Genomic DNA, 25493 nt, shown 5'->3' with positions numbered 1-25493 from the left:
ACTTGATGTAGCCCAGTGCATTGTGTAAGACGCGACCTGTTATGGCCACCACTACTTCCGGGTTCCAGCATTCTGGTCCAAATCCACTTCTCTGCTCCGTGCAACACACACACATTGTACACACACGGGCAGGCAAGCTAGCAGCATCGATCGTGGCTCCTTTAAGAAAAACTCAGCCAGAAATATCACCCCACCTCCTCTCGATCTCATTTAGAGGCTATTGCATAAAAAAATCTGCTCAGGAGCTGAGAGTGATCAAAGAAACGGAGAGCTTGATTTTTGTATGCATTTGAGTATTAACATTTAAGGTGTCCCAACCAGTGGAAGCGCACGGCGGATCATCATTCATTCAGTACTTTGACAACCTCGCCTTTGATTGACAGCCGGAGTGGCAAAAAGCCATGAGACTCGCTAGTTTTGTTTGAGGGGCATTTTTTACACTGATTTGGAAAAGAAGATTTGTTCTCTCCTCGGTGCTGTGCTGGGAAAAAAGAAGGAGCTATTTTCTGCGCTATTTGTGCTTTACCTTTAGCTGAACTTGAGCTGAAGGTCTGGCTTGTTCGTCCTCTTGAAGGAGACATAAGGATTTTTTAATCTAGCCTTTGGAGTTTGCGTGTTTATTTCCCTTCACGCTGGCCTCCTAGGAGATATATTTGAAGTTAAGGAAGAAGAGGGGGAGAGGCAGGCCGATGGCGCAAAGGGTACGTATTAAGAAAAGTTTCTGCAACTCAATGTATAACATTGAAACGTGGCTGATGACAGACAGCAAAAACTTTTCCTTCCTTTCTATGGCATGCTAGTGTACTTCATAATAGGCTTTTCCCCTACTTCGTACACGCGGATCACTGTAATCATAAAGATCTTTTAAACTGTCGGTAAACTTTATATATTGTTTTGCATAATTTCACTCTTCAGACAGAGCATGTCTTTTTAAAGAAACAATAGAAACAGAAATTGGGGTAGTAAAGACCAGTACATTTTTCTCACGCCAGGCTGTTGTCAAGCAAGTACTCTCCCTGCTCTCAGTTAGGTTTTGTTGTGATTTGTTTTAACTTTTAAGCAAAACAGCGTTCAAAGTGTTCAAATACAGAGTCTTCGGAGGCTTTCTTGGCTCCTGTTAAAAAGCGACTCCTTCCTCGATAATAATTGATCAATCAAAAGTATTCATGAACATTTTTAAAGTATGTAGTCTATGTCTTGGGAAGTATTTCAAACATATTATGTAAGTTAAAGACAAATCACTGCCACAAATGCTAACGTAATTTGTGTTGCGTATTAAAAGTAACTATTTTGGGGGTTTTAATTATAATTAATTTAAAAATACTTATCAAAATCTTTCTGAGACCTTGCCTAGACTGCAATTGGAGTAGAAACATGCGGTATATTGACACCTTTATAGTTTTATGGCATGGATGTGCTAATTCTTTTTTTCACTTTCACTGTAATTGTCTTGTCACGTTCAGATATTCAGATAAATTATTTGCAAAGTATAATTTGAAAACTAAATATGAAACAGATGAAACAAAAACACAAAAAATGTTTATCAAAATATCACACACCATTAACTTAGAATAAGTATTTTAAAAATTTAATATTCGATTTAGCCCTCTAAGTAACAGATTTCATTGTACAATGTGTTATTTCTTAAGTAGGTAGCGAGTACCAAATGTGTTATTGTTACATTTTATTTCATTTAGTGCATTTTACAATGGATAGAACTGTAAAAGTGTGTACAATAAATATTATAATTATAAACAATATCCAAACGTTAAGAGGTTTTACTCTTGTGTTTCATGTGATGAGCACTTTTTGGAAAGGTGTAAAAATACTGTGATAGTTTTACTTTGTTTACAACCAGTGAAACTGACATACATTTTCACGATCGTGTGCCTTGCTCCTTACGCATATTTTTTTATGGGGCGAAAGAACATCTACATATTATGTAACTCGTGTATACAGATTTATTATTATCGTTATCGGTATTATTTCATGACCGGAAAAAAAAAACAACCTTTTTTACGCAATTGCTGTTTTCTGCCTTCTAAGAGATGCTCCGGCCAGCCTCTCCCTCTCTCTCCCTCTCGAGAGAAAGTACTGATTTTTTGAAGCATGCCTGTTTTGTTGTGTGCAGTACGAAGATTTACCCCATTATGGAATGGACGGAGTAGGGATTCCTGCCACCATGTACGGGGATCCTCACGCGGCCAGATCTATGCAGGCTGTTCACCTGAATCACGGTCCCCAGCTACACTCTCACCAGTACCCGCACACGGCGCACGCCAATCCCATGCCCCCGAGCATGGGCTCTTCGGTCAACGATGCTTTAAAAAGAGATAAAGATGCCATATACGGGTAGGTTTAGCTGACAGCCATTTTAATATGTGATGCCCGAGGCCGTAAAACCACTGATGATTTTGTGCTGTTAATTGAAGGGGCGATAGTTTTAGTGTGTTATGAAGTTGGGAGAAAGTGGAGTTGAACCAAACTTTCGGACTCAGAAAGCTGTACTATTACTCCAAACTAACCCCCCCTCCGCCGCCCCCAGTGTGATACATAGCCAAATCGTTTCAAATCTATTGTTAAAGATTTTGGAGAGCACCGCTTTTAACTTAAAAGTTTTAAAATGAAGTTTTAAAAAGAGAAAACTTGTGTCTTTACCTCTCTTTTTTTGCAATTCGGATTTGAACTTGCAAAGTTGAGGCACTTTGGGTGTTCCGCTGGTTTTAGGAATTAAAAAAGGACAAATGTCACATGGATTCCGAGGAAGAATATACTGTGTATAGTCTACGTTTCCCAGCAGGTTAGTCAAGTTTACGTAGCCTAAAAACATTAACTAGTGCTGTCTTGAAGAATACGCTTTAGTTTGCACTTAAGGTAAATAAAAGAGCAAAGCAAACAAAGCTATGTTACACAGTACTAATATTTCTATGTTAAATATTATTGAAAGGTGCAGTGTATTTACGTATATTCTTCACAGCCTACAATGGTCAAGTATCTAAGCTGTCACTTGGTTGGACACAACAATTGTAGAACTAGCTCTTTCAAGTTTTAAATGCAATAAAGATGTTTCAGAAATGTTTTACGAAAACATAATATTCCCTTTCACGTTCAGATTTATTGTACTAAGAACAGAACTCAGATTGCTGAAACACTGAATTGAGTTTGCTCTTAACCATGCGCAGTACGTTTGATGGTGTATTTTTGATCGGTGCACGAAAGCAAACAGCTATTTTTTCAAACGCAAATAAATGTTGGTTCGGCAATCATCTTTCTGTTCTGCACTACCCCGTTTAGTTCATTGGTATATTAAAAACAGAGAAGTTCCAGAAGCTCTCCAGAAATGCTAATTGTGAGAAAGCGAGGGCGATGCTGATATGGCTACTTTATTGTGAGACGTAAATTTTGTTATTGGGTTAATTCTACATTTCACAGGTCCGCTTTTATATTCACGGTGTGTTATCTATGTATAGCTTGTCTGTGCGTTTCCAATAATTATGTTCCAAGGCTACATGCTAGTTAGAGGTTTAATAGTAGAATCATTCAGTTTTTGACGTAAACTACAGAAGCTTGTCTGCGTTTCCAATACGCTTTCTCTGACTTTCAAACTCTTTGTCCGTAGCGCTTAGTGGACTTGATGGTTCTGTTCTCTTCCAGGCACCCACTGTTTCCTCTTTTAGCACTGATTTTTGAGAAATGTGAATTAGCCACTTGTACGCCAAGGGAACCCGGAGTTGCAGGAGGCGACGTCTGTTCGTCAGAGTCTTTCAATGAAGACATAGCAGTATTTGCAAAACAGGTCAGGAAGTTTTTCTGTATATTTTAAACTTTATTAAATATCAGTTAAGTGACCTATGTTTTTTTTTTATTTCTTAGCGTTATGAAGATTAATCCCACAACATAAATTAATGTACGGTACGGCGATCTAAAAGTAGATTGTCCTGATATAGTAAAGTTGACTAGAATCTCCTATGTATAAATTATTATGATTGAAAATAATCATGTTTTATTAACAATAGTAATGCACTTTCTTTCTTTAGATTCGGGCAGAAAAACCTTTATTTTCGTCAAATCCAGAACTGGATAATTTGGTAAGAATACATAGTTCATGTTATGTTGCAGAATTAATTAGGAGTTATAGTACTGTAGAAGTAGGCCTTATATTCATTTATACATATTCACGAATTAGTAGTTTAAAAATGAATGCGATTAGTAAACAGCTCTTTTGTGTTCATGGATGCACATGCATGATTCTCATTCACAGAATAAGCTTCAAAAAGGATTGCTTGATTTGACGATAGCCCTAGTTGTCACCACAGATAACCATCTTCCGTGTCTCTATTGGAAAGCTGTCAGAACGCGCTGAACATTCTGCGTTTTTATCAATGAAAAAGTTATATGCAAATTAATTTCACTTATGTTACAAGCAACACTTACCATTTTTTTCATGTGAAACAGTGACGATTTTAACACCGATAAAGCAATACGTTTATTCTTCCCCAGAAAAAAAACCGTAGGACCTGCATAATCACGGCATATTTCTCTAACAATCAGGATTTTAGTGAATTAAAAAAAATGTTTTAAATAAGTGTTAAATAACATTGTACCAACCGCTGCTATTTACTAAAGTGCCGTTGTCATAAATCATATCATTTTATGGCCGATCCGTTATTACGATGCAGTTAAGGCCTAAGTTTGCAACTTAATATTTGCCTTTTTTCCCGGGTTGAAGTTGATGTCTGTTAACTTTTTTGCAGATGATTCAAGCCATTCAAGTATTAAGGTTTCATCTACTGGAATTAGAGAAGGTAATTTCACCACTGTGTAACAGACTGATGTTACAGTTCAGACCTATGGGGTACATTTGCATAAATGTCTTTTTTTCTGGTCTGTTGTAATTAGTGTCAAAGCCAATTTTGGCGCCTATTTCTCCCTAGTTTAATTACAAGTCAGACTGCTAAAACCAGGATTATATACTCCCTGTTAATAATCTAGGATTTAATTCCGCATTGTGATTTTTAATTTTATATAGTGTGCGTGGACAACATTGGGGTATTATCATTACTATTAACAGTAGTAGTTTAATAGTAGTAATGCAGCAGAGTCTGTTGTAGGAAATCGGATTAAGGTTTGACACAAAAATATTTCGATTTACTTAAAAAGGAGATTACTTTCGCTAGTTTAAAATTAATAGTTAATATTAAATATTAAAAATAAGGATGCACTGGTTTTTAAGATGTTACGCTACGCTTAAAAATAATTCTGTGTACAAAGTCAAAAAGTTATTTTTGCTTATGTGTGTGTATATAGATACATACAATATGCAAATGTGTGTATATAGAGAGATACACGAATGTGTACATTCCTGGACACGCTTACACTTGTGTGTATGTTTGGGTCTAAGGCTACATGCTAGTTAGAGGTTTAATAGTATAATCATTCAGTTTTTTAGACGTTAACTACAGAAGCGCAGTTGGCGATGTTCTATGACTGTTTAAAGCCTTTGGACCTTCTGAATGGCGAGATTCCCTGTAATGAAATAACTAGACGAAATTAAACAGTTTACCTTAAATGTCACTCATGCAGGTCATCCCTCTAATGGCCACAGCCCCAGGAGTAGATGAATTTAGCACGGGTGTTGAATATGTTGTAGCCTGTGAATCGTCTTGTCACTGTCAATTTTCTGCGATAACTCTATTTTGCGCGAAAAGAAAGTTATTCCAAATTCTGGATGCGTCTCCGGGTCTCTGGAGGATAATTGCAAAGTACTTCCACTATTTGGAACTTTTCATGTCAAAGGGAGCTCTGGTTGCACTTGTCAATTTCGTTTATGTCCTTTGTGATTTTTATTTTTGGACACTTCCTTTTATCTTTAGGTACACGAACTGTGTGACAATTTCTGCCATCGGTATATTAGCTGCTTGAAAGGAAAGATGCCCATCGACTTGGTTATAGATGACAGAGAAGGCGGATCAAAATCAGATAGTGAAGAAATCACGAGATCGTCGGGGAATCTTGATCAGGTATGTGGGTTGCTTTCCCTTGCATTACAGAAATTTGTATTCAGATCATCTGCTGGGTCAGTACTTCTCCGTTTATTATTTGCATATGATTAAGTCCTTTTTAAATGAATTTCCATCGAAATGAAAAATTTTGAATAATGCGGCTATTATTGCTTCATTAAGGATTGCTCCCGGAACCGACCTGGCGAGATTAGCTTGTAAAAGCATAGCCCATAAACTTGACCTGTTTCTTGTCGATTTTAATTCTGTCTTTTTATTTGCCTTTTTAGCGGAATGGAAATGTTAACTGAGGGTATTTTTAGAAGGAAGAAACTAGGAGAAGTAAAAATTGCCTGGAATAAACTCTAAGATAGTTGACATGAGATACATACGAGAAAGAGTTTGGATCTTAGGTAGAGTCTTGCATTTTCTCTTGGAGTGCATGGTTCATTAGCTGTCATGTCAGTGTTTTTCCTTAGACATGAGCGCACATTGCTTATTGAGGACTTTTTGCTGAAAGCGTGTTTGTGTATATGTATTGTTGCTGTATTTTTATATGGTATTTTCTGTCATCTGAGATTAGATTTTTTTGTTAAAGTAAATTGGATAGCTGTATTAAAAAAAATCTCGGCTATGTTTAGAATAGGTGGTAAGCTGCTTGATTTTAATAGGTTTGCTGTGGTAAGGAGATTTCGCTGTGTTGTGTGGGGAAATGAGCCTGAAATCTCAATTTTTTTATGCAGCTTAAAATCTTTGTAATAGGCGTTCATTGATCTGATCAAATCAGTGCTACGGTATGTGCATTTATTGTGCTCACATTTCAAGGATGTTACTGACTTATTCCCTGTTTATGTTCAGGGGTGGTATTCTAAAAACATTAGACTTTAAAAACATTTAACATTACTACACCTGCATCAAGAATAACAAGGCGCCGAGGTTAAATTTGATCCCTGAAATTCCATATAGTTGAACGGTAGAGAAGGAACGTCCAAGCTGTACAGTATGTTGTCCAGAAGATAGATAAGTCATCGGTCATCTTGCACACTAAGAAGTGAATAGCTTGGCGCGTTTTAGTCACATTTGTGACTGAACTCGGTCTTAAAATGTAAACGTTACCTCTCTAAACACTCCGTATTACATATACACAAGCGTAACCTCTCCCTATTAGACATTTGTAAAAATATCTTAAGATAGCATAATTTAAAACGCAAAACATTATAACATCGCATTGAAGACCAATTTCATTCAATTATTCCAATAGACATTTATGTTGAATCGTCCCCAAGCTTTAGTGATTACTTGTGTCAGATTGCGAAGAAAGAAACTTCAGTTACCGGAGACAGAAATAGACTTTCTGAAGACCCCAGTGTACAAAGGTATATAAAGTCATTTGAGAAAATTACATGGAGCTCGGGGGCACAGATGTTATCAGATCTTTAATTGAGTTTAAGATGAATATGCATGTCCTAATTGTCATCAATTATATATACACTTTTACATATTCTGTATTGGAATATGTATTTTCAGGAATATATCTGTAACTTTTCGAAATTAGTTCATAATGTGTTGCTTCATCGTGACCTTTTAGGAGACAAAACAAAAAAAAATGTTTAGAATTAAATGCAAACTGCTGTCAGTTCTTCTTGCGCACCTTCTGTAGCGCGTTTGTTGGTTTTCGTCACACAATGAAGGAGGCCTAATTGGTTTATGTTGTGTTAGCTTAATCACCGACAACAAAGTTGAGCTAATTTAATGAATTGCATTGCTTTTTAAGTTTTTGCTCTCCGCATTTCTAAACCTGGAAAGCCCTTGTCTGCGGTGGTTAAAGGGTGACATCAGTAACGACTTTGTGTCGTGTGTGCATTATCTCGTTCCATATGTATTTTTAATATATGCCCTCGGGCATGAAGTTGGACTGGAAAAATGTTCTTTGTGCAAATTCTCAACACTGTTAACAAGAAGGAGAAGGGAGGCTTACTTATTCATAAACCAATTTATTCAAGCATGGGGGCTGCAGCATCAGAAAAAAAAAAATACAGTGGATTGTATTGGATTTCCCTAACTCTAGGCCTGTCCAGCTCCCTAACAGAAAGGTTTCACCGCCTGCGCATTCGCAGCAGACTAATGTGTTGGACCTTATATCGTTTTTCGTTTTTAAGGATATTATAATACAGACTGCAACTCTGAAAGTCTCTGTTGGCGAAAGATACAGTACTCCTCCCAATGAAAAAAAAAAGAGCATAGCATAGCTTAAAGGTGAAAAAGTCAGAGCCTCTCCACTCGCTTGTGAATGTGGCCTAGCCAGTTTGAAATCACGTTGTGTACTTCAGGCGGTGCTGATAAATGCAGATCTCCCTCAGGTGTTATGTGAGCCGGAGTGACTGGTTGTCGAATTTAACCCCTTCAACCCTGGAACTTATAGGAGTATTAGGCTTCTATACATTTAGCCTATAATCTAAAAGACTGTCAGCTGATCCACTTGTGCTGAGGGGAAGAAATGAAAAAGTGATTTTCACAAAGAACGTGTTAAAGTGGGATTAAAATCCAAGTCTTGTCCATTGAAACTGCATTTGGTCCTCTTCGTCAAAGAATGTGAGAAATAAAAACAGTACCGTTCCGTGTAAAGGGGAGAGGTCTTGAACAGAAGACCGAGCCTGCTTCTTTCTGTGTTTAATCTTCCACAAGGCCAGATATGCTCTTTTCCTTGATGACTGAAGTGCTCATGCTGTGTACCCACTGCCTCAACAAGTACAAAACTGAGACCGAAAATGTGACAAGCCTGACCCCGAAAAAAACCCAAAACTTCGGTTTGGAGTTTGGTTCTTAAAGTTGGTTTTGTTGTGGAGTATTATTAAGACAACATTGTTTTAAAAAAAATAATCCTGTATTGCTGTGTTCCTGGGAATGTCTTAAAATATATTTCAAAAAAGGGAGTGAGATTTGTCAGACGGAGCCCTTTGAGACCCTAAACTTTTCAAAGCTTTCAGACAAATACTGGCTGAGTACAAAAGAGACCCTCTGAATGGTGGCGTGTCATACATTTTGCACTCGCTTATTTGGTATTAAAATGATATTGTGTGAGAATGAAATCAGAAGGTTGTCCATTGATACTTTGTTTGGTTGAAAGCTTAGTGCATGAGGGTTGGTGTTAATGGCCTTTTACATATTGCACCAAAAATAGTGCATTCTCTGTTTATATGTGTATAACAACAAACAATAAGTAGTGATGCATTAACCTTCTTATATACACAAAAAATCTCTAGTTCTTCTTTGCTCCAACAATAGTAATATGAGTTGCTAGAATTGTCACGCATTTTAATACCTTTATAACTGCAGGCAATCTTTTAAAATGATTAATAGCTTTAGATGTAGCTACGAATGTAGTAGAGGCAAGTATTAGTTGTTGCTATCAATTAATATTATTTATGTTGATATTTTAGATCGAGCATCATAATAGACATTAAATGGGGCAAGTGTACGTCTGAATGTAGGAAAATAGTTAAACGGTGTCTCAGGTTTTTGGGTTTGTTGATGAAGGCAGAAATAAGACATGAGAATTCCATAATTTTCTTAGCATTCCTATGAAAATGTTCCTGTGTTGATATTTGGTGGTCTCTCAGTTCTGCATAGTCTGTTCTTCCAGGAACACAGACTTTTAAAATTAAAAGAAGCAACCTTATTGTTTTATCACATTGCCTTTAAAAATATTTTAAAGTTGAGCCTTGTTTAGCAACTGTTGAATCTCAGAAATAGCTATGCTACATAATATACAGGAAACAATAAATATGTATGTATGACATAATGAATGAGAATTAGTGAATACGTTTTCTGCACATTTGATATGTTGTTAAGACTCTTCTGTTTAAAGAACAATTTTAGTATGTAATCATTCCCATTCAATTTCACTTTTATCTACTAAGTTTTGAATTCTCCACTGCTGTGTGGCTTCAACAAATGATACAAAGGAGTAAGCACGTGACTGCTGGCCCTTTCTGTTTATAGTGACTGGGGCATAACAAGTGGGGATGATTTGGATCAGTCATATAAGAAATTTCATTCACAGAGGGAGCAAAATAATGGAAAAGTTGGACCAACTCATATTTCCTGTGAGAAGCCTGTGGGGGAGGAAAATAAATTCTCTTGTCTTGAACAGTCCAGTCTTTGGGAAACAAATTATAGTTTGTTTAGAAAATATGAGGGTAGAAATCTTTCAAAAACACAGATAACTATCCAAGACTGTGTGAAAATATCTTATTTTAGTTGTGTACTAAGTTACTAAGTGTGCTAAATGTTAATACATATGTTTAAAGTACTAGGTATGCAAACTTGCTGAATATTTCTAATCATTGAAGAAAGCTTTCTCCATTTTATTTATAAATAATTGTTTCATGAGAAGGTTAAACATTTCAAATGATAGATGAGGAGATCACTGTTGGGAATGTGATAATCAGCAGATGCTAGCTAACAGAGAGGAATGCACAAAAGCAATATACTAGTCTATAAAAATAATGCAGTTTGCTGTGTCAGGCTCATACATCTTACAGAAGCTTACTGCTTTAGGTGCTTTAGTCAGCTGCAGATTGCATAACAAAACCTTGTCTTGCTAAAATCTCACTTTTACTGTACTTTCTGAAACCAAATGAGTATATTTACAGCCAAAGAAAATCATTTGCCATTCTCCTATGATCTCCTTTAAGTTTCTTTGCATGATCAATAATATTGCCTATCTATACCTAGGTGTAATGATCATGAAGCAGACCTGTTACATCAAAGCTTAAATGCCCCAGACATAACATTTGATTGTCTGAGTCAGTGTTTTGTCTTATTTGTGTCAAAATGAAAGCTATTTTAAATCGTTTAACAATAATAAGCTTACTGTAACTTAAAATGCCTACTGAAATAACAATGGATTATTTTGTAGTCATTTTCAGGCCAGTAGCTTAGCAGACAATGTTGTTAATGATAAAATAATTTAGTAAAACATAATTATCTTTTAATGCTTTTTCTGGTTACTATTTTTGAATCCAGAATAATGAATTTTTTTTTACATTTTGTTTACATAAAAGACTGTAGAATTCAGTTGGATATGCTGTTTTTTTTATACCAAAGATAATTAGGTTATTTCTGCATTCCATTGCTCCTTTGCTTGTTGTGCAGAAAGTATTATTATCACATCTTCTCAGTTCAAAGCACCTAATTTTCAACCTGTGTTTTCAACTTGGTGTGAGTAGGTGTGCTTAATGAACAGGCATGAAGGCAGTGGGGTTCTTATCTGTGCTTTTGATCCCTATCTTATCTGCTTGTAGAAAGTACAAACAAACAAGTGTTTACAATAGAATGTAAAGTAAGATTTATTATAGTATCTGTGTTAACTCCTGGTTTAGAGGCTAGGATTGCAGAATAGTCAATTCATTTGTTCAGCCATACAGTATAGTTTCTAAGAGCAGTAGTGCAGAGAGAGTTTCTCTTAATTCTAAATAAGGTCACTGTGCTTGAGAATATTTTTTAAAATAAGAAAATTAGACATCACTGTGTGTATTTGTTGGTGTGTGTGTGTATATATATTATTTTAAGGAAAGAGCATTGCATGACAGCCTGTTACATTTTGTATTATAAATGAATTGGCAACCCAACATTTCTTGCATGAGTGCTTGTATAATATGGGAAGGCTGTGAGAAAAAGGGAGCCCAGCATCTAAGACCCAACACAATGAAAATGCAATGAATTGGAATGCCTCACAGATCATAGCGGAATCAGAATTTCCAGCAAGGAAAATCTTTTCATGGTGAATTAAGTGGTGGAGGAAGAAAATGGTAATGAAAGAAAAGGTAGGCACAGATCACAAACACTGCTCTCTCAGCTCAGCACTGGAGATTTAAGAACCTTAGCTAAAGCTATGCAGAATAGAATGTGGAAAATTGAATTTACTAAACAATTAAGCATTGAATTAATCTACATCCTGCACTGTAGAAAAAAAAAAGTAGGGGGAGGGGAAGGAGAAAACAGCTGAATAAATGCAAGGGAGCTCATTAAGGGATAGTGAATATATCAAGTATGCTGTTGTGTGCAGCAGGACAGTTTCCCTTGCGCCGCCACACAATTCATCAGCTCACATCACCCCAAGTCTTTCTTGAGCCACATACCAAGCACAGTCTTCACAGCTTTTTCTATTGCTAGCCCTTTAGAATTCTCCTCCCCTTTTCTATCATATTATCTTTGTATTTTCTATTAATTACAAGTTAGATCACCAATCGACAAGTGTGGCGAGGGGCATTATAAATAGACTGAGTGCACCCTGGAGATGTCACTCCAAGGATCTGAAGCATCCCAGAACTCCCAAGGGACCCTGCAGCCTCCCACATGCCTTGCTGGTCTTTTGTTCAATTACAGTTAATGCAATAGTTTGCCATTTTCTCCTTCTAATTATATTTTCAAGTGGGATTTGTAGCACATAGAAAAACATCCTTTTACATGTTGAGGCACCAGGGCTTTGTGCCTGGCATTCTCATATCCCTAGGGTGCTGTACCATTCTTTTTCACAAAGCTCTGAATAAACAAGTTCCCCCCTTTTTTTAAAAGCTCTAGTTGTAGGAACTGGCAATTGCTTCTTTAACTGTTTGCATTCTGAGCATGTGTTCTAGATTACCTCTTACAACATTCTCTTGGCATGCTACATGATTTTGGTATGTACAGAAAAAGATACGCTATATATTGTTTTAAAAGATGCATTTTTGCGAATGTATTTTCAGTGGTTGGCGTGAAAATCTGAATATACTGTAAAGTGGGAGCCAGAGCAATATTACTATAGGAAGACCGTTTTGAAAAGGGGACACCAGTTTATTGCAGTTACTCTTGTTCTAAATTTAAAACCTATTGTGTGCTGTTCCCAGCTGAATAAAGTGTTATTTATATTTATTGTATGGGCTATCATGTATGGGCTATCTACACGGACAGTTTGATTTTACTTTTGATGAAGTTTAGATTATTACGTGGTTCAGGTATGCTATTTTAATTTAGGGATGATTTTTTTTTGCTTAATTAAAAGCATTCACCATAAAGTGAATACATACAGTTGGGTGTGGGGGTTGCCAAGATAATCTATTCTTATGTTCTTTATTGCTTATATTTCCAGCTATTTTTCTCCTGTACAAATGCTACTTTCCAACGCGCCCAGTGATAAGAAGCAACATCTGTTTTCTGTTCAATAGTACAAGAAGGCACTGCATGGGGCTGAGTGTACACAGGCCATGTGAGCCTATTGTTATTCCCGTTTCTCTTTATTCCAGTGTCTGGTCCATTTGCCACATACCATCCGGCAAACAGCTGACACATTCTGGCCATTATGGACTCAAGCTTAATTGTGAATGAGTTTTTTTTTTGCTATTTTGTGTTCATTATGTTTTTGAGGCCTACACAAGCTACAGCCTTACATTGCTTTTTCTCATCTCCCATCATCCTTCACCTCATATCAGCACTGTTGAGTGGCAGTGTTCCTGGTACTAAACACAAGTTGGACTATTTGTTGTTGCCCAACTTTAATTTTTGCCTGCAGACAATGGTTTGCCTTTCTCTGGCATTAACAGGTCATTTCTGTTGCTCCTTTCCTTGATATAACGAAAAGAGCTAAATGAGTGGCAGTGTTATTTATATTCCAGATAGAGAATAACTCCAACAAAAGAGTAAGAAACCGCCCAAATTTAGGATTTGAACTAAGTTGTGCCACGTTTTATGGAGTATTTTTTTTGCTTACTTTGTGTCCACTGAACAGCCAATAATTCTGGTGAGGTACAGTACAACACCCTAACTGAGAACGTTGGTGGGAGAAATTCAGAAAAGGTTTGTTTCATGTAGAGTACACATGCATTTCTTCTTCAAATACATTACAGGGATACAAGGATAACTAAGAAAATGTCCCACTTTCTTTCCTTGCAAACAGTAGTGGTGTTGTTGTGCAACATTGTGCCTCCAGCTTGCCAGGGCAGTCCATGTCTCTAGTCTGTTGGCTGAACACTAATTTTGTCCCTGCAGACTTCATGGAACAGAGATCATGATGACACAGCATCAACTCGTTCAGGTGGGACACCAGGCCCCTCGAGTGGGGGACACACGTCACACAGCGGGGACAATAGCAGCGAACAAGGTGAGAACCTAAGAGGTTTCCTTTAAGTTCATTACAATGCAGAAAGCCACATTGTCTTAATTGGTGCACTGGCTTATCTGAGGTTGCAAAAGAAAAAAAAAGGCAAATCATAGAATCACAACAAGCTTTTGAAACATATGATATACAGTCAGGCTTTAACAATGTGTAGAGCAGTTGTGATGAGCTATCCCTCATATAAAGCTATTTTTACCTTCACTGTCAATCACAATGTGTTGTCCCTCATCTGTGTTTTTATGTGACTTTAATAGGCTCTTTTTAAAGATGTTTCAACCAAGTTCATAATAATTCTTAATTTTTTCATGTCTTAAAGACCTAATAAGGACATTTGGTGACCTTTTGTCATTTATGATCTCTTCTTTGAACTTCAAAAAGTGTGACACTGAAAACCCCCAAAACTTGGACATTTTGTTTTCATTTCACATCTTGACCTCTTGGCCTGGACTCCTTCATTATCTGAAAATTGTGTTCAAAACGTCCTTGCATCTTTTTCCATCTTTAGCATTTTTCTGCAGATTTATCAGAAATATGGGGGGAAATAAGTAAATGAAAGCTTTATTTGTATCAGTGTTAATGCCACTGATTTGGTCTTTATTTATCAATAGGCACAATGTTTTCTGTCTCCAGCGAGGAGTTCAAACAAACTGTAGGCAAAAAGCAACTTCATTTATTATTGAAGGGAATCTCAAGGCAGTTGTTTCAGGCCTCCACAGCCAGCAGGCAGAGCTGGATGAGGGAAAAAGGACCACATTATGTTCCAGATGACTGAGCAGCGATTTATATACCAGCTCTCCTTTTTACATGAAGAAGGAAAGTAATAACAGCACAGAGCCAGGCATTTTGAAACAGTCAGATGCCTGATGACTAATGGGATAGGCGGGCAGGAGTCCTCTGATTGGATGTCTTAATGAGCACATTTTGTGCAGAGTTTGGGCTGCAGTTGCCTCTGACCTTTGCTCTTTATTGACCAATCTGACACTTCATTTTTCACATACTTCCAATTATAGCTTAGCTTTAATGTTGCCCCGGCTACTCCCCTTATTTCTGATTTCATTTGTTGTCGTAAGACAACGTGCAAGCGACAAAAACAGGAAAATATCTTGAAGTGTCTGCATATCTCTATGTGTGAAAAATTGTATAATATTTTTAAATACTGATTTTGCCTTCTTATATTGTCCAGTACTACAGATATAATCTGAATACCTAGGCAACCTTATTTCTTGTTAATATACTCTGGTGTGTTTTTCGAAACTAGTTTGTGCAATTGCAGGTTGATGGAAGATGGGATAAAGCTGAGAGTATGAGATGTGAATAAATCATGCAGAAATTTGGTTCTTACTGTGTAGAATTTCCATTAAACCATAACAATAACAAGTTATTGCTTTTAGCTAATATAGCATTCCCCATTCATCTCCTTAATGTGGTTTCTGCCTTTTATTTTTATCCTGTAACATCTGACTGTGCCTCCTCTCTCTTCACTAGAGAATGATAGCTTTCCTGCTGACCTTTGCCATTCTCCTTCTTTTCCACTTGCTTTCACTCCTGATACTATAGTGAGTTTCTCCTCAGTGTCTCCAGTCCGCCTGACCACGCACACCTAATAAATATCATTGTCTCCTGATTTTCAAGCAGTAATTCATAATCTAGGAGAAAAGTGTTTTGGTGGTTACAGGAATCTCTTTTAACCACCGCATCTAAAATCTGAACCACTTGCTACAAGTCTGTGGTAAAAATAAGTTTCTTTTTTCATTTCTTCCCGGTACATGGGCAGAGCGTTTTGCAATAACTTAACTACACCATATTATTAGCCTCAAGGATACTGGAAGATCTGTGGGAGGAACCGAAAAGTTTTCTCCCAGTGATGAATTCCACAACAGAGAACACAACTTTGAGTTCTGCCCTTTTTTTTCCAGTTTCTGCGCTTCTGGGTATTGCAACACCAGAATTAAAATGAAATCTGTATCGCACCTCTATTATTAATTAGTTCCTTTGTATTTTGTTTATTGTATTCATGCTTAAAATGTAGTATTCTGAACTTATGGTAGAATCCCTTGGGATGCAATTTTGTATCAATCAGTACTTTTGCAAAACTTTTGTGTGCTACTCTCTAGGATTTTATAGGAATCATCATATTTGCTTCACAAGTAATGCTCTTTTTTTGGTCCCATACATTTCCATAAAAGACAAGTATGTTTATCCCGATGCAGGTCCATTGCTACAGTAGGGAGATATTGTGAAAGTTTGCCCAAGAAACAGAGCGATCCATCTCTAATTAGTCCTAGTCTATTAAGTCAGGCTGCTTTCAATAGATCATATATGCCTGCCCTTGTTTAACCAGGCTGTTCTCGGGAGACTACTTGTGGTATTATGTCTTGGATCGTACCTTTTGTGAGTAACGCGCTTTCCAGGGCAAAAGAAAACAAATCATTATTATGACCGCAGTTCTAAAGCTCTTGACCATTGTAGAACCAGTCGCTCTCTTCACTTTGCAAGCCGGGGAAGTGCAGATTAAAGGTTGCTCTTTGTGTAGTGCTGCAAGCTATGCATGAAAATGATTTCCTGCCAGGAAAAGGCAGGTATCAGGGTGACATAAAAAACTGATTCAATACTCCTTTCAGTTCTGCCGGATCAAAAAAGGGGAAAAAGGTGATGACTGTAGTAGTTAGATATGTATCACCAATTACTGTGACCATTTGTGAACTGCCTTCTATGTGCCAAGTTAAACAGTTCCTATATGTTTTGTATTATTGTCTGCATATATTTAGCTTTTGTGTCATAGTTATAGACCAGGACCGGATTTGCTAGTTTGAAGTCTGAGAGTGGGGAGCTGTTATTGTGTGGTTGTCATATTTCACATGGTTATTGTGTTTTATTAAAAAGCCGTATTAGGTGCATATAATCAGTTTATTCTACATTAAGTAGAAATGATGGTGTGGATTTTGCTTTTAAAGAAACATTTTTATTTCTTCTGTTGCTGTGAGAAATCAGGTTGGCATTTGGATTAAACGTGATCATTCTTGCACTAAGTTCCAACTATAAACACATTTAAGTATCTGAGACAACTTAGCATTCATAGAAAATTTGGCTATTTGAGTGACAACATTGTAGTGGAAGACTTGAGTGCTGCATCTTTAATTTTTGAGTGAAGTTAAGCTTCTCTAGCTCATGAACAAGGGAGGTGAAAATAAAATGACCCATGAGCAGGATTTTGATCACATTTTAACAAATTGATCAGTTTGAGTGCTATTGTCATTAGTCAACATCGACCTATTGCGGTTTGAGGCTGTCTGCGAAGGTCAGTCAGACAGTAGAAGCTGCTGTGTGCCTTTGATTGACCTTTACTGCTGCCATTATCATGTGATTGGCTTTGTTTCAACATGACCCTTAGTGGAGTTTAGACAGGACAGTAGTCAGTGTCAGACTATGTTTAAAATAAAAGGACTAGCATCACTGAAGTGGCTGTGCTGATTCCTTGCTCCCTGTTTAGCTAAGTCAGAGTTTAATTCAAAAAATTGCCCACTAGACTGGAAGAATCCATCCTTCACTGACAGCTTTAGTTACTCATACACTCCTCTGATGTTGTTTCTTTAATTTCGTATTTCAAATCATAAAATTACTTTTTTCCTTTTTTAAAATCTTTTAATGTTTTTTTAATTGTTGTCATTACCTATGTGATGTGGTTAAAAAGGCACCTCCTCAAAGCCGCCCATTTATGTCATGAACTATAAATCAGCTCCTATGATATACTTTTTCACATTTAGGAAATTTGTACTTGTCAGCTTTCTGCTCTGTGTTTATTTTCAATTAGGTGCTGGCATGCACGCAGACAGCGCAGGATGACACTATCTGTGTTTTTGTTTCTCATCTTCAGTTTGCATAGTAATTTGGTTAAATCAAAAGCATAATAGCTGATAAAAGGTATGCGGTTTTTGATACTGGCATTGCTGAAACAGCACCAGCTGGAAAGGAATTCCTGCTGCTTTTCAGTCTTTGAAAAGAGAAGAAAGGCCAAGACATCATCCCAGAATAATGGTATTTAAGCATTTGAAGAGAATGCTTTAATACTGTTAAGGAAAGGCAAACCTTGTTATCTGGGCACATATAACAAATATATGTACGCAATGAGGAAAACACAAGAAAGAACTTTAAAGGTTAAAGGTGCTAATTTTTCCAACTGTTGTTGGAGAATTTGAATAAGCATACGCAGAAGCTCAAAGGGCTAGAAATGTGTCTATTCCCAGTACCTGTCATCTGCTGGAGGTCTGCGGGTAAGATAGGTATTAAAACAGTTGGTGAGGATTGACAGGAGATTGCCTCTAAAAAACGAATGCACTCATATCATAATTGTTACAACAGGATTTTCTGATTACCTGGAAATTGCCTCTTTTCCCTGTGATGGCCTCCAAATTACCCGTTTAACAGTCCCTGTGTTTATTGCCCAATTGAATATCAGTAGCAATGCATAAAAAGATAAATGAAAATGCAAGTACTTGTTGACCTTGACTTTTTTTTTTTACTACAAGTTATTGCAGTTGATGGCTCTATTGCTCTTAAGCTGATAAGGGTTTGTACACCGTGCAAAGGGGAAATTATATTCGTTCTCATAGTAAGGTACAATTCACCATGGGGAACTGCATACTATTCTGCAGGCAGTGCCAGATTGGTCAGGAACGCCTGAGTTTTGGGGTTGTGTGGGAGAAAGAGGACATGTTCAAACAAACCACCCTTCCATATATCAAACAGCATTTCACTTCCCCAATCATTTCCTTAAATTCAGTTTTATAGGCTTGATTGAACACCTTGCCTCATTACAGGGTACAGTCGTAAAACACTAATGCTAAACTGTCAGTTTTGTTTGCTTCTCTGTTTGCACTTGCCTTATCTCCTGTTTGAGTGGCTTCTTCTGATTTCAATAGTACAAATTAAAGGAGCATCTTGCTTTCGTGCAGCCTGTGTAGAAGGTTATATGGAGCATGTAATGTATTGAATTCTCATGTCTCACTTGATGATGTCAAAGTCAGTTTAAAGTAATGGGCATGCTTAGTTTCCCGGAGTCTTCATGATTGAAGGTGAAGGACTGTTAAAGAGCAGTAATATTTTAAAATTAAGGTAAAAGAATGCTTTGTTATGTATACTTAAATATATACAGTTTATATCCACACAAACATTTTATTAAATTGTTTTAATGCTTCTCCGCACATTCTGTCCTCCCTTTGATCTGTAAATATTCTAACGTATCTATTTACTGATAAATATTCTTCATATAGCTCTCTCAAAGGTATAGACATATTCCAGTAAGATGTTTTCAGAAATGTTTTATCACTGTGCTTTCACTGCTTGCTTTAAAACAGCTAGAATTACTTAAATTCATTAATGTCAAGAGCCTTGTTTCTCCCAGCGTGAATTTTACTACATAATTTACAATATGGACCTCACATATCTTGTTTCTTTATGAACTAACTAGTTTCCTTTAAAGCACATATAGTGACAGTACTTTAGTAATCTGGAGACCGCCTGATGAAAAAAGGAAAGTATTTCCATATCCTTGATTAAATAAAAAATGTGACATACTAGATGCATGTTGCAAATTTCAAATTCTGCCACTTTATGCAACTTTCTTGTATCTCCACTGTTAAAAACCACCATAAGTCAGTGTGGAAGGAATTTCCCGCAGGTTATTGAGTTTTAATTTGAGACAGAGGTATGGTAGATGAAAAAGGATCTGTTGATACTACTGTATTGAGTTAAAGAGCATTGCTGAAAATGTTCAAGTCTGCTCCGTGTTTAATGCCAGTGCATAAACTTTCTGAGTGATCCATAACATCTGAACATTGTGCACAGGTATGATCCATGATGATATTCATTTCTGCGATATAACTTACTGAGCAGTTTTTCAAAGAACCACCTCTACAAATGGGTATTTTGTATTCAGATCTTTTTCGCATATATCTGGGAGGTATAGACATCCTTAATTTGTTTCCTTAAGTTTCTCTTGAGCGGTGTAATTGTTATGGCAGTGTTATCTAATGCCACCACTTATTGTAACTTCATGAAACCTCTGTACTACATACTTTTAATGACAATTGCCTCAGCACAAAAATGTTAGGTGTCAACACATTTTAGGACAGCGAGTGACCTGAACAGATGCTCTTAAATGTGTGCATTTTAAAATGACTTTTATCACCATATTTGTATAAGAGAAATTTATACAGCTGAAGAGTATGTATATTTTAGTATGACCAAACGGTGCCACATATTTGTACAGTGGAATGAGTGTTTCAAGACATGAAAACAAGCACTGAAAAGAAAAGTGTAAAATGACTCGTCAGGCGGTATTCTCCTCTTTGATATACACTTTCCAATTCATTCCAGTTTTGCAGAGGAACTTCTGCTGTCTCCTAATGCCCTGGATTCTAATCTAAGCAGTAAAGGTTTATATGTAATTTGACAGAAATCAGCGCAACTCATCACTGACGTGTCACAATGGATTAAATCTTGCGATAAAAACCTGAATGAAGATTACTCAACATCCCCGAAGAGGCATAGGGGCCCAAGGAGACTCCATCAGATACGTTAGCCAACTTTTCAGGAAAAACCTGATAGCACCCAGAGAGATAGTCTATCTGCGAGTCAGTAGCTGATAGTGGAGATAGGCAGCAAAGGGAGGGAGGGTGTGCTCAGCATCAGGGGGACAGAGAGTGACAGTAAACAAACACAGCTTTAACAACTGGCTCATGCTCTTTGCTTTTGTTTGTCCCTGTATCACAGAGTCCTTCAGTTTATTTAAGAATTTGATAAAGAGATTAAGAAAGTCACCCTGGGCAAGGGAGGGTAGCCTTAAAAAACCCACTGTGTTTGTGGCTGGCATTCTAAATCAATACTGTGCCCATAAACGGCTATTAGTAAAATGCTGATCGATCTGCTATTATGTTTTTGACAAAAATACTGTAATCAGCCCAGTTTTGTTCAAAGGTTGCTTAGAAATAATTGTTTACTTGGAAAAAAATTAGGAAAATCTCGATGTGTTCTCTTTTACACATCACAGTGGGAGTGTAATTGTTTTCTAGAAGAGCAACAACAGAAAACATTGTATATTTGTAAATTGTTGACTTAAATATATTACCTTTTTATTACTATTTTGAAGACCATTTTAGTACTGTGGTACCATCGTTTGCTTATTGATGCAATCAGTACAATATATTTACAAAAAACATGCATTGGCTTGTCTTTCTGTTACAGGACAGCGGGGTTTTTATTAGGAGTATCACTCTAGTTTGAGTCCAGCTTAAACCCACAAACAGCATTGTGCTAATTTTAGCTTCCAAAGAGGATGAAGATAAATAGCCTGCTGCTACTTCGCCATATGCTATCCTGCCGATAATATTCAAAGTGAAGAATATTTTCTTGGAGATTATTATTGTTTCAATGTGTGGAAATTCCCAGGACTTAGGTGGAGATCTGAACAATTAATTAATGTGAAATAAGGCAGCGCACTTAGCGTTAAATCACCGAGTTGAGAAGATTTTTTTTTTTTCATCTCAGCTTTATTGACTTTCTTAGGAACCTCTTAAGTATGGGCATATAGTTAATCTCATTCATTTCTGTCCGTTTTTTTTTTACATGTAAATCTGCAAAGCTGAATAAGAATGAAGCTCCCTCTCTTGAATTGAAATAATTCAATTTAGATACGTTAGACCCTCTTTTCCAAAGACTATTATGCATGGAGCCTAACAAAGAGTTGAAGAATTTACCAGCCCTGTTTTAAAATGACATTCCAGAAAGCCTATTTCATGCGAGCAAACACTGCTAAAGCTCCATATTTGGGGAATTTAGCTTCTTCTACAATTTCAACTAAAAGTGTTTGACCTTTTTATTTGTCACCAGGACCACTTCACAGGGAGGGGATTATTTGTTCCTGCTGGAGTGAGAAAGCCCTTCCATGGGCAGCAGTCTTTGCTATAGGAGGGACAAATCTCAGTGGACGGGTGGAAGCTTTGTGTTAACAACTGGCGAAGAGCTTGACCTGTGCCTGACCCTTGCCAAGAAAATCCCCCCAGCTGAAGCAGTTTCTTTTGACATGGATACCTGTTGAGGGGGTTTTTGGTAAAAGAGATAAAGACCATTCTGAATTTAGGCTTACAAAACCGAAGCCCATTAAGCAGCTTGCTGTGGTTGATTGTTTACACTGACACATTTTCGTATAAAAAAAAACGACAAAAAACATGAACCGTTTTGCCCGATAGCCCAATATTGCATCTGATTTATTTTTATTGGATGAGGCGGGGGGTGATGGACGTGTGTGAAGAATCATACTCATTTTAAGTGGTAACCCGATCGCTTGCCTGTGTTTCAAAAAAAATGGGCAGGGTTCCAGTGATGAAAACAGTTGATAAGCTTGCAAATAAAAGGCTTGGAAACTCAAGATGGCATATCTCTTCCCCAGAGCTGTCACAGCTCTTTGTTTTTATAGGGTTTGTTCACAGGAACAAATACAGCGGAGTAAATACAAGCATAACAACAGTGTTGGTCCATATCATGGGGGCACACATGGCTTGTAAGCCGGACTTGTCAGGAAACTGGAAAAGCCCGCTCTGCACTGTTTCCATCACTTAAAAGGCATCTCTATCTCCACCGCTCATTGTTTTACAAACAAGAACCATAAATCCCCACTTTCCATGTTTAAGCTTCTTGTGGTCTACCTTAAATAACCTAATACAGCATAATACAGTTACAATAATTGTGGTCCATCAAGGACAGTTGAAACATCTAAGTACTTTTTATTTAGAGATACAAAATAATGGGAACTCAAGAAAACAACATGTTCAGCAACTGTTTTTTTACACTTCAGATTTGTGGTGTACTGAATTAAACCTATAATCCTGCTTGTATTGTGCAGTGTACATGCATTGAATCCTAGTTATCATCTATGACCCATTAGCTACTTCCTCAGTTCACTGTAAATAGACAGTGTACTATAATATTCCTTAGGTGTCAACCTCAATTAAACAAAACCTCTGGAAATGATGAGAGGTGTTATTGGCAGCTTAAATGCTCTTGTATAATCAACTGTACTTGAGCCGAACTATAAAGATATGCAGCTATAGGGAAAATCCTTGCATATTAAGCTTACTTATCTTTTGCCTGTGTCATTTAGATAACTGCCATGTGGAAAATTATCTGCCAGAAGCTAATAATAAAAGCTAGTTTGGTAAACTGGAGAGCTCTCTGAACAGGGCTTGTACTGTGTCTCTGCCATTCATTAAAAGGTAAAAAAAAACACTTGATAAAGAATTGACATGTTAGCCCATCAGCTTTAATTGCAATCTACTTTAGTTACATTCTTTAATTCTTTTTGTTATAGGGAAGAAGAAAAAAAAGAAGATAAAAAATCTCTATGAACTTTTTAATATCCTCATATTCAAACTCTTATTGTCCTTACTCCTCTCCTGGTTTCGAATTTTATATTTTTGCACCTTTTAAACGCACTGTATACTGCTTTTAAAGGCAGAAAATTACTTTGCGACATTCTTTAGCCTTTGAACGTCTTTTGGTCATATTTTAATGTTTCCCTCTGGTGAGAATGTAGAGCACATGGCATTCTTGGGTTTGGCTTTGAAACCATATTATAGACCTTCTCCTTGTCAGGAAGTAAGGAACAGCATTTCAGCTCTTAAATTTATCTCTCTTTAACCTGAGACCTCAAAGAGATTCGTTTGACTATGCAGGTTAGCTTCCTAACCCCCAGCTGGTTTGAACATGGTCCTTATTCAGTTCAGTCTGCTGGAATTTTTCTTCCTTGAACATCAGGTGTTTTGACTTTTTCAGTAATTACCAGGGAGGAACTTCCTCATGCTTCAGTAGCCACTGACATCATTGAGAACCATGACTCTTCTATGTGGTATGAGCTTAATCCCAGTTTGTTTGGCACACTGGGAACCGCTTTGGTGTCTGAGAGCTCATATGTGCTGGTGCCCCTGCTGCTAGACTTGTACCTCTCCTTCAGATGTGCTCTGCAACATGTCCAAAGGTTGCAGACTTTGATTATCGTTAGTACCTACTGTAGTCACTGATATAGAATGCATCGGGAAGGCATCAAAACTGTCCATTCAGTGTTCATGCCATTGAAATTGCCGAGCTTACATTACATATGTTGGAGCTGTATGTGCTTTGTTTTTTTAAAATGGCGTGTATCTTCACATTAAAAAACAATCAGTATTTGCAGAGGTGATCTACATGAAGGACCTACAATTAAATTTGACCATACGTTTCAGCACTGTGGTGTTGTAGGAGAAGAACGATGGGTGTTTGTAGTTTAATGTGCTTTCCCCTAAGGCTTCAGTGCTTTTTTCAGAGCTGGTGGAAGTGACTCTTACGCCTACAAAAATAAAAGATACTAGAAAAATCACAGGCATTTTTTATTTCCTATAGAGGGGTCAGTAGTTCACCTTATTAATCCATGATTATGTAGGACAAAATATGTATTCATAATTATTCATAATTTAATCTTAATGAGAACAGCAGAGACTGTTTTATGTAAAAAGATCAAGTGGAATATCTCCAGTTTTCGATCACATTTCTTCCATTATTAGTAGTAACTATGTAGTACTTTGTAATTAATATTTTTACTTAATTGAATTTCATAAATCATTGACTACTCTCCATCACTATTTAAAAATGCCTGTTGAATAATATGCCAACACATGCTGTTATCGTGCTATAAATACTATAATGTGAGACGTGGCCATTGATTTAATTCGTTTTTTAAATAAATGCTGTCGTATTAAAGGGATCCCCAATAGATCATAGTATTATTTCTAACAAATATTTTTGGTTTTGATATGGGAATTTTTAAAGTTGAAAATTCTGTATCTTAGAAGATCTCCCTTTATTTGGTATTAAATGTGTGCATCGCAAAATATTAGCAATAAAAAAAGAAGGCGTTTCTGTGAAGAACGAAGAACCTGGCATTTAGCATGAATGTAAATATTCGCAAAACATGTTTTCTTTGAGAAGCCAAGATGACAGGAAGAATGTCTAGACTTGCCATATTGTTCTGCTGACAGCACATGGCTTTAGTCTAAATTTGAATGGCTCAGTAAGAGGAGCCCAGTACATGTCTTTAAAATAGTCTATTTGTACCCATTAAATGTTGCTCTCCTAAGCGATGACACACCAAAATATTGTAATCAATTTTAGAAATTCTCAGTCCCTAAAAGAATCTTTTAAAATTGGAAGCAATTGTTGGGAAATACTACTGAGGAAATCCTACATGCTCTGAATTTTTGAAGGTGGGAGGGGCATCTGACCTGTGTGAGGAGACCCCCCACTGACATCGC

General features: G+C 36.9%; 1 protein-coding gene across 5 annotated transcripts in view; it reads left to right on the top strand.

Moving 5' to 3' along the window:
* Positions 1-58: 58 nt before the first annotated feature.
* LOC148646172 (homeobox protein Meis1) overlaps positions 59-25493 on the top strand; it is a 63159-nt gene continuing 37724 nt past the window's right edge. For 2 of the 5 annotated variants that reach the window (XM_088610167.1, XM_088610171.1), the window contains exons 1-7: positions 60-701; positions 2132-2352; positions 3655-3796; positions 4038-4088; positions 4755-4805; positions 5874-6020; positions 14028-14139. In XM_088610167.1, the coding sequence (XP_088466293.1) occupies positions 690-701; positions 2132-2352; positions 3655-3796; positions 4038-4088; positions 4755-4805; positions 5874-6020; positions 14028-14139 (736 nt within the window). In that variant the 5' untranslated portion in view covers positions 60-689. Of the gene's footprint in view, positions 702-2131; positions 2353-3654; positions 3797-4037; positions 4089-4754; positions 4806-5873; positions 6021-14027; positions 14140-25493 lie in introns of all 5 variants that reach the window. The other 3 variants (XM_088610168.1, XM_088610172.1, XM_088610170.1) reach the window with 2 other exon arrangements.

Source organism: Lepisosteus platostomus, chromosome 17 (genome assembly GCF_059453375.1).
Source record: "Lepisosteus platostomus isolate fLepPlt1 chromosome 17, fLepPlt1.hap1, whole genome shotgun sequence".
NCBI classification, from domain to species: domain Eukaryota; kingdom Metazoa; phylum Chordata; class Actinopteri; order Semionotiformes; family Lepisosteidae; genus Lepisosteus; species Lepisosteus platostomus.
This window is presented reverse-complemented; position numbering and strand designations above follow the sequence as displayed.